The sequence below is a fragment of the Chenopodium quinoa genome, unplaced genomic scaffold (assembly GCF_001683475.1).
Source record: "Chenopodium quinoa cultivar QQ74 unplaced genomic scaffold, ASM168347v1, whole genome shotgun sequence".
NCBI lineage: Eukaryota > Viridiplantae > Streptophyta > Magnoliopsida > Caryophyllales > Amaranthaceae > Chenopodium > Chenopodium quinoa.
Genome location: NW_018743572.1, coordinates 93,570 through 103,825, shown reverse-complemented (window position 1 = coordinate 103,825; position 10,256 = coordinate 93,570). Strand labels below are relative to the sequence as shown.

The window sequence follows — 10,256 nt, the reverse complement described above, 5'->3', positions numbered from 1 at the left end:
AGTACTCTCCCCACAGACGGCGCCAAAATGTTTCGGGGTTTTCTGATGTCCTGCGGGAGAGTTACAATTCTGATGTCCGACGGTCAAGTTAGTACTTGATTAAGGAGTAATTAATGCGGAAATTAAAGTTATTGGGTCTCTCTAGGTGAGAGTGTTTAATGTATGTAATCTGCTTTTTTAGCGTGTTCCCTCCCTTAATGAGGATTAAGGGAGGTATTTATAACCTCCGGAAACGTGCCAATCTAGGTTTAGGTTAACCTTGGGCTGATTGGGCTTCCCTCGGAAGTTGGGCCTAGGTGACCGGTTATCCCAGGTGTCATGGGAAGGACACGTGTCGTGTCGTAATTGGTCCATGGTGGACGAATCATTGCTTGACACGTGGCAGGATCCTATTGGCTCATGTGACGGACACATGGCGGAACCTGATTGGTCCACTTGTCAGATGGTGATTGGTGGGGAAAAATCCGCTAATCAATAGTTATCCACTTTAGAAGACCGGCAGTCTGGTTAACTCTACAGCCAGACATGCCCTGATGACTTACATGGATGCTTACTCAGGCTTTCATTTGATTCCCCCACGGAAAAAAAGATCAAGAAAAGACGGTATTCGTCAACTGATAAGGGGTTATTCTTTAATACTGTGATGTTGTTTGTCTTGAAGAATGCACCTGCTACTTTCTAACGATTGATTGATACAGTCTTCATCAATCAGATTGGGAGGAATGTAGAGGCGTATATTGATGACATGATAGTCAAAGCAAAACAGTATGAGGATTATCTTGGTGATCTCCGAGATACATTCGCCACACTCAGGCGGCACAAGGTCATGCTTAATCCCAAAAAGTGTGTCTTTGGTGTTGAGTTTGGGAAGTTTCTCAGATTCCTGATTGACCAAAGCGGGATAGAGGCCAACCTTGAAAAAAATACAGGCGGTCATCGACATGTAGTCGCCCCGCACTGTCAAGGAAACCTTGATAAAACAGCAATTTACTTTGGGAATGTTCAGCAGCAGGTGCAGGATATCATTTTGATGAATTCTGGTTTTGTCATGGGTGATATGCCTTTCAGGTACCTTGGTATCCCTCTCAATGCTAAATACTTGAAAGTGAATGATTATGATAGTCTGATTGATAAAATGCTGATGAGACTACAATGCTGGAGTAGCAGAAACCTGTCCTATACTGCTAGAGTCACCCTTGTTAATTCTGTTCTTATGAGCTTACATACTTATTGGGCTCAGTGTGTTCTTTTACCTAAGAAAGTGGTGGATAGAATCACTCAGTTATGTAGGGCTTTCTTATGGAGTGGAAATTTTGTGCTGTCTAAGTCCCCCCCAGTTGCCTGGGATTAGCTTTGCAGACCTAAGAGGTGTGGTGGTTTAGGTATTAGGAATTGTAGAAACTGGAACAGAGCTACTCTAGGAAACTATGTTAGGAAAATTGCAAAAAAATCTGATTCTTTATGGGTTAGATGGGTTCATTCTGTATATATCAAGGAGGATGATTGGTGGGATTATAAACCAAAAAAAGATGTTGGTTGGGCCTGGAAGTTGTTATGTAAGGTCAAAGATGAGCTTAGAGAGGGGTTTGAAACTGAGGATTGGTTAAATAAAAAGTACAGAATCAAAGATGGCTACAAATGGCTTCAGGGTAACATGGATAAAGCAAACTGGTATGACTGGGTTTGGAATCCCTTTAACATTCCTAATCATACTTTTATTTACTGGCTTTTAGCTCTGGATAGGCTCAGAACTAGAGACAGGCTAGCTCAGTTTGGGGTCTGTAACTCTATTGACTGTCTTTTGTGTGGTGAGGATGTTGAAACTAGCAATCATCTTTTCTTTGGTTGTAGTTATAGTACAATGGTCATTGATGATGTTGCTCACTGGCTTGGTTTCCTAGTTCCATTTTGCAGTCTCTTAATAGGTATAAGAACTGGAAAATGAGAGGTAAAAACTGTATCCAGTAGAAAGTGATCATGGCTTGCTTGTCTGCTATTGTTTATAATATCTGGATGGCTAGAAACTATGCCTTTTGGTTTAAAGCTGTTTTAAGGCCAGATTTGCTCTCAAAAGGTGTTAAGAAAGAAGTGATAATTAGATGCCAGCAAATGATCAATCATACTTGGAAGATTGAAGACTGTAAATGGCTGTAGCACCTCAAGTCTTGTATTTAGCTGTTTTTATTGCTTGTTTGTTGTTTAGTCTGGTTGTATGGGGAGTTGGGTGTAAGTCTTTTTGTATTTGCAGGTCTAGGTTTCCCTGAGCCCTTCCTAGAAGGTACCAGGGATCTCTTTGACTTGGTTTTGGTTTTTTGTTCTTGCTTTAAACCCTTCCTAGAAGGTGGTAAAGCTGAACTTCAAACCATGGTGTTTGTTTGCCTTTGTTGTCAAGGCTTGTGTAGCTTTGGGTTCCTGCTGGCCAGGATTGTATACTATTCTTTTGTACAGTTTTTTTGATCAATATACTTTCTTACCTTCCAAAAAAAAAAGGAAGTACAAAAGCTAACAGGCTGCCTGGTGGCTCTGGGGAGATTCCTCAGTTGGTCAGGCGACAAGTGCCTCTACTTCTTCTAGGCGACTAGGAAGAAGACTAGATTTGAATGGGGGGATGATGCTGAGGCGACCTTCCAAAAGTTGAAAGAACATCTGCACTATTTGCCAAGGTGGTTAGCCCTTTGCTAAAAGAGACGCTCTATATGTATATGTAGGGAATATTTCAAGCATTAACCCCTAGCTTGAACCCCACTGTGATCATACACTAAAGTACGGTGGCGTCCAAAGGGAAAGAAGATAGAGCAAAAGAGTCGCCAACAAGTTTTTTAGGAACTTGTAAACCGTTCACGAGGTGAAGGTTACACCCCTTAACGATCCAGGAGATCGTCAACTCCATAAGGTCTTGAACCAAATAGGGTTCGGGGGATGAAAGTACAAATCCAACCTAAAAGAGATTGAACCTGCCTCATAATAGGCCTCTACTTTATTCTGATCGTATTCATGTGCGCTTTCTGACTAACATACAATCAATAGGATTAACCCTAAACCTGTTTAATCTATGTTGGTTGAATATTGATGTGTCTATTTTATGTAGTATTTTACCCCCGTCCCTTGGTAATAATTAGTAGTGTTTTTGGCTCTTTAGAGCCACTTTTATTACTAATTGGTGTTTTCTAGTGTTTTCGTAGATTTGGTTGACTTTTGCAGGGATTTATGCTTTTGGAGTATTTTCCCGAGATATTTTGGAGCAATCACGAACATTGGAGAAGCACGACAAGATTTTATAGCCTAAGGCCGGTTAGAGCCATCGAACCGGTGATTAAGGGCTCGATATAGGTGATACCGGGGCATTTGGACCAAGTATTCAAGACCGGAAGAGGAAACCCAGATTGGCCCGAAGAAATGGGGCCCAATCGTAGTCCAAATAGTGGCCCAAGTGAGCCGCCCTGCCAAAGAGGCTGGCACCCGGAGGCACGCCCGGCCGGGCGGGAGAAGCTATGGTTGGCGCCCAGTGACGCGCCCGGCCGGGCGCGAGATTAGTATTATGAGAAAAAAGGCGCGCCCGATCGGGCGGTGCCTCGCCCGATCGGGCGCGTGTATTTATTAGTGGACGCTTAACGTCGTTTTAATTTGTTTTAGTTTAGGATTTTTGTACGGATTATAAATACTCCTTCGTAATACCATTTTAGGATCTATCTCTTTCCTTGTCTTTTTCTTTTACTCTTTCCTTATTCTCTTAATTATTCTCTTAGATTTCTTTCTCCTAAACCTTTGCTCTTAATCTACTCTTAATTCCAGATTTATTTTGGTAACGATTTCTCTTCTCTTAATCTTAGTTGTTTATTTTATTCCTTTCATCATGACTTATTTTATTACTTTGATTAGTTTAGTTTTTACTATGTGTGAGTAGTTTTATTTTTTAGGGTTGATGGGGATCCATAAATAATATGAAGGGGTAATTTATTGTTGTTGATTGTCAATGCTAGATTAATTTCCTATTGATGGATTTAATTCTCTGTGACTAGATTAGGCCTATCTTTTATGCATGAGTTTGACAACATTGATTCGAGATTCGAGAGATGAGAATTAATGTTTAGGTCTAGTTTCAATAGGCAGATTAATTTATAAATGGTTAAGTCGAGATTCGAGAGATGAGATTTAATACGGGTAAATTAATTTTTTGATTGTAATACGTAGCGAAGGCCCTTTACAATCTGGTTAATTGATGCATTGATGATTGACTATTATTGATTATTGGTATTGCGTGATAATTTCTTATTGAATTGCTTTAACGTTTTACAATTGTGGCTTGTAAAAGTATAGCAATATTAAATTGATGAATCGAGCAGATGTTAATTTGATATTAAAGGCTATTTTCAATAAGAACTTAGATCTAGTAAATTGCGAGAGCCTGTTAGATCTATGTTGATTAATAAATTGCGAGAGCCTGTTAATGTTATTTCTGCAATGTTAATGATTGATTACTATGTTTTACCCTGGAGTATTATTTATTGGTGAGCCTATGCCCTAGATCCTTTTATATATTGTTTTCTCCCTTTTCTTAATATCCGTAGTTTAGTTTCACATCCAAACTTACATATTGGTTACTTTATAATTTAGATTACTTTATTTAATTAGGAATAGAAAGACTAGTTTCTCTGTAGATTCGACCCTACTTCCCTATCTACATTAGTTAGTGGATTTAGGAATTACTTTTGATTAGGGGTACGACTTTACCCTGTCAAAATTTTGCGCCGTTGCCGGGGAAACGGTTTTATTTTTATTTCTGATTATTTTTGTAATCTAGGTTATTTCCCTTTTGTCTCAGAGAGCGTTAGTTCTCTGAGATAAATCTCACATTTTCTTCTAGTTTTTGTTTATGCCCAGGTGTTCCAGATCTGGGTACATCCCATTCGATCCTGAGATCGAACGTTCCTTCCATAGACAGAAAAATTTCTACAAGCAAATTCTTGCGGATTCTGGTGATAATAACAATAATCACCGCGATCCTCCGACTGGTTCTAGCGATTCAGAGACATCATCAGACGCAGAATCAGAGATGACGGCTCCAAAAAAGCTTATGGATTTTCCACATCTCACCCCTACTCCGGCTCTCGATGGGGTTCAATTTGAAATTAAACCTCAATTTATAACGATGATAGAGAGGAAGAAATTTAGTGGAGCCAAGGGTGAAAACCCGAATCTTCACATTGCTGACTATTGCCAATATTGCAACACCATCAGACAAGCTGGGGTCACTCAAGACCAAATCAGGGAGATTCTCTTTCCCTTCTCTTTAACTAGAAAAGCTAAATTGTGGTTTAATGGTTTAAATAGAACTACACTTGGTATAACTGACTGGGAAACTCTTATTTTGAATTTCTATAACAAGTATTATCCTATAGAGAGAACAACAGTACTACGGAGTGCGATCCAGAACTTTGCCCAAGAAGCCGATGAATCTTTATATGAGGTTTGGGAGAGGTTCAAGGATTTACAAAGAGATTTCCCCCACCATAATTTAGCGCAATGGCAGTTAATCCAAGCCTTTTATAATGGCCTTAGAAATTCTTCTCGAATAATTTTAGACTCTTCAGCTAGTGGGAGATTTATGAATCTTGATGTTGAAGATGCAGGTCAGGTTATTGAAGACATGGCGATACACAATTCCCAATATGGGAATCCTAGGGGATTTGCGAACAAGGGGAAGCATAGTGTAGACTCTGTATGCTTTTTTCAAGCTCAACTAACCTCTATTTGCCAATAAATAGATAATCTGAGCACTGCTAATGTAGCTAATGTTTCTGCGATTAATAATAATTCTAATGAGGCTTTCTGTGAAAATTGTGGTATTGTAGGTCATTGGGAGCAAGATTGCAGGAGTTCCGTGGAGCAAGTCAATTCCTTCCAAGCTTATAGGCAGAATAACCAATACTCTAACACTTACAATCCTGGGTATCGGAATCATCCGTACCTTTCCTACCGGAGCACTAATGTTCAAAATCCACCACCACAAGAACCACAGGCGCCACAGCAACAGCAGCAGAAATATTATCATCCAAATGCTAGCCAGAAGAACCAACCACAACAACCCTCCTCATCTTCTGACCCTTCTCTAGTGGAAATTAGAGCAATGTTGGCTAATATGCAAAAGCACATGGAGAGCTGAGATGCGACAATTGATCAAATTCTAGCGCATAATAAAATTGTAGATAATCAAATTGCGCAACTCTCCGCTACTTTACAAGTCCGCCAACAGAGATCTCTGCCGGCACAGCCGACTAGGCCTATGGATCAAGCATTTGAAATTACTCTAAGGAGTGGTTCAAACTACGAAGGGCCCTCTATGCCCGGAATTGATGAACCTGTTTTGTTAAATAATGCTAATCTTAATTCCGTTAAACCAAACAATGTAGTTGATAGCCCTGCAGGGCTAAAGGATAGTACTAACATATCTAATTCTATATTGCAGGGTACATCTCCAGAGAAGGTGGCTACTCCAGACAAGAGTAATAATGCTCCAAAGCCAATTATCAAACTCCCATTCCCCAATCGTCAATTGAAGACAAATTTGGATAAGCAGTTTGGTAAGTTCCTGGAGGTGGTAAAAGATTTGAAGGTAACAGTTCCCTTTACTAAATTGATCACACAAATCCCCTCGTATGCAAAATTTATGAAAGAATTGACAAGAAAAAGGTCTATTAGTGAGGTAGAGATGGTAGCATTCACTGCAGAATGTAGTGCCGTACTTCAAAATAAGTCTCCACCTAAATTAAAAGATCCGGGTAGTTTTTCTATCCCTTGTCATATTGGCAATCTCTTGATTGATAATGCATTATGTGATTTGGGTGCTAGTGTTAGCGTCATGCCATTATCTGTGTGTTCTAAGTTGAATATGGGTAAATTAAAAGCTACCAATATAACTCTACAAATGGCTGGTCGTTCTTTCAAATACCCCTTAGGTGTTTTAGAGGATGTCCCCGCTAGAGTAGGTAAATTTTATATACCTATAGATTTTGTTGTTCTTGATATGGCTGAGGATATGCAAACCCCAATTATTTTGGGTAGACCATTCCTTAACACTGCAAGAGCAGTCATAGATGTAAGAAGTGGTAAGTTAACATTATCAGTAGAGGATGATAAAGTTGTTTTTAACCTGAATAAAGCCCCTAAAAGCTCCATGACTGAGGAGAAATGTTTCAGTGTTAATGTGGTTGTAAATTATTCTAACAAGCCCGAAGCTCTTGATAAAGATCCCTTGGAAGCGATATCTTGTGTTGCATCCTTTTCAGATGAGATAGACAAATGGCAGAAGGAAGTCGATGCAATAGAAAGAGCACTCTACAATGTTGGTCTTGGTTTCGAGGTTGAAAAGGTGGAACCGATCAAGCAAGTTGTGCGATTTGAGCCTACGGTAAGTGTTCTGCCAGATCGAGTTGCAAGTGTTGCATGCAAGGAAAATTTGAAGCAATCCTCGATCAAAGAAGGATCTTTAGTGCGTAGCATGGTAGATCCACCATTCCAAGTCAAGGAGGATCCACCAGATAAAGTGATTTGGCGTCCCACAGGGTATGTCAGGAAGCCACATCGCAGCATAAACACCGCTAGATCGGGTGAAAAACCACCCAACCAAGCGTTAGGCCAAGGGTCCTAGTTATTGTACGTGGTAAGAAGGTCGTGCGGGACCTAGATAAACCAGCGCTTTGCGGGAGGCAACCCGTATTTTTAATGCTTATTATACTAGTTTTTCTTTCCTTTTTCTTATGAGAGGAGAGATGAGGGAATTTAACAAGTTTTATGAGTGTTTGTACAGGTTTGAAGGAAAATAGTTAGCCAAATTTTGGAGAAAAGAAGAAAAATAATATTTCGCCGATTTAGTCTCGAGCCCGACCGGGCGCGAGAGCAAGGGTCTAAAAATTAAGTATTTTTGCCCGATCGGGCTAAGCTCGCCCGACCGGGCGCGAAACTCGTCGTATACGGACTTAATTGTCTGCCCGATCGGGCGACTCTTGCCCGACCGGGCGCGAGAAGAGGCAAATATTTGAACATTAGATCGCCCGACCAAGCGATGGGCGCCCGACCGGGCGCGTGAGTTGGAAAAAATCGGACCGATAGATCGCCCGATCGGGCAAAAGGCGCCTGACCGGGCGCGAGAGATTAGCAAAATTTAAATATCAGATCGCCCGACCGGGAGACCCACCGCCCGATCGGGCGACCCACCGCTCGATCGGGCGACCCACCGCCCGACCGGGCGCGAGTGGCGTCCGCCCCTTCTTCTTATTTCTTTTCTTCTTTCTTCCTCCATTTCTTCTTTCCTCTATTACTTTCTCTCTCTAAAACTCGAATTCTCTCTACCTTCTCTCTAAGATTTCTCCTCCAATTCTCACCCAAATTCCAAACTCTTTATATATTTGTGATCCTCTTTTCATCCTCTACATTCCCATATAAAATTTTTTCATATTTAATTCAATAAATTCTCAAACCCATTTCCTAACATGGCTTCAAAGAGGGTTAGCTCCAGTTCGAGGGAGGAATACGACCCGAACTTGCAACTCCCGTACTAGCCGACGATCCGGATTGTGAGCCGAGAGCAAAAGGAACGGCTAGAGCACTTAATCGGTCGTGAGGTAATTCCTTCTCGGTGGTTACACCGCCCTACCTTAGAATCATTTGGTTTGTATGATTTTGTAAAATGACTTTTGAATGACATTGGCATGAGAAAATTTGTTGATATGCACTATCCTACTTTCCGTGAACTTACTTGTGAATTCTTGTCCACTTTCCATGTTGTTAGTAGTAGAAATGGGCCAAATTTGTTTTTCAGGTTAAACAATAGAAATATTAGTTTAACTTTTGTAGAAATTTGTAAAATTTTTGAATTAAATTCTGAATTATCTCACCAGTGGCATGCGAACTATAAAATGGGTGACATATATAATGCTTTGACTGGTTTGCCTACCCCCGACCCCCAACATGCTAGTACCAAACCTATTCACCACCCTGTCCCAAAAATTTGGCAAAGATTTGCGGGTTTGTGTTTTTTAGGTAGGGCCGAGCCCCATAACGCTCAATCTAACGAACTGGCTGTCATAGGACACTATGTGTACGGGTACGGGAAATTGAACATAGGCAGGTTTATAGTTCATCATTTGAGTAGGCATGCCACAACCAACACCACATCCAAGAACCTTATCCGTTTAGGTGGCCTTATCACTCGAATAGCAGTGAAAAAGGCCAGTTTTATAGTGGACAAACCCCACCAGCTGACCAACTGTGGATCAAATACCTATATGACTGCTAGGTATTTTGAGGAGTTGGGGTGGGTTAGACCGGATAGCGAGCAGACACCATTTTGGTGTATTCGGACTGTGAGCGAGCAACCTTTGCCCATTTTACCCTTACCCTGTCCTGACTTGACCTCCTTTCCCCCAGGGCAACCTTCTTACACTTATGATGTTTTGGTTGCCAACGCTAGGGGGCAGGCACCACCACCACCAGTTCCACCACCCCAGCCTCAGACCGAAGTGGCTTTCTCTCCACCTCGTATGTCCAACTCCGTCCCTCATGTTGACTCTAACCCAATCTGGGATCTTCAGAGTATAGGTCAGGCCTTAGGACGTATCGAGCATTCCCATACTGACCTTAGGAGGATGGTAGGCTCCTTAGACCAGAGGTTAGGGTACCTAGAGTGGAACCAGGGTAGAGCTCTTTACCCTATGTATGATGATTATGCTCGTCGGGGCAACATTCCCGATGACGCTATTCACCCTGACTGGTTTCAGCCTCCACCCCACGGATACGATAGGGATCCAACTGCCCGGTGGTATTTACACTGACTATTCTTCTTTCTTCGGGTACGACCAGGACATTCCTTTCGGGGGACCGGCAGGGGGAGGGAGTTTTCACGCTGATTATTTTGGTGGTAGCTCTTCTTGTGCAGGTGGTGCAAGTGGCAGTGGAGGTGCGGGTTTCGGCTCGATGGATGAGGATGATCAGGACTAGCTATGATGGGCTAGTTCCCGAGCCAATGAGGACATTGTCTGATTCTGGTTTGGGGGAGATTTTGGTTTGGTATTTTTCTTTTTCTCTTTTCTTTTACTTTTGGTGTGTTTTCTTAGGTTAGATTTCCTGCTTTCTAGGTTAGTTTTATAACTTTCTTTTTTATATTAAAATACAAAAAAACTAAAAAATAAATAAATTATTCAAAAATACGTTACAATGAATTGTAAATTATGCTTCCCTGTGCCCCTTACTTGAGAAAA

At 41.3% G+C, this 10,256-nt stretch overlaps 2 protein-coding genes across 2 annotated transcripts in view; both read left to right on the top strand.

Annotated features, from left to right (window-relative positions):
- The first annotated feature begins 1,030 nt into the window (after positions 1–1,030).
- Positions 1,031–1,945, top strand: LOC110681641. Its single transcript, XM_021857790.1, has 2 exons — positions 1,031–1,264; positions 1,352–1,945. The coding sequence occupies exons 1-2, from the start codon at positions 1,031–1,033 to the stop codon at positions 1,943–1,945; spliced, it is 828 nt and encodes a 275-aa protein (XP_021713482.1).
- A 32-nt stretch (positions 1,946–1,977) lies between these two features.
- The window catches only part of LOC110681676, a 56,399-nt gene continuing 48,120 nt past the window's right edge, over positions 1,978–10,256 (top strand). The window contains exons 1-2 of the mRNA XM_021857815.1: positions 1,978–2,140; positions 2,249–2,307. Of these exons, the coding sequence (XP_021713507.1) occupies positions 1,978–2,140; positions 2,249–2,307 (222 nt within the window). The remainder of the gene's footprint in view (positions 2,141–2,248; positions 2,308–10,256) is intronic.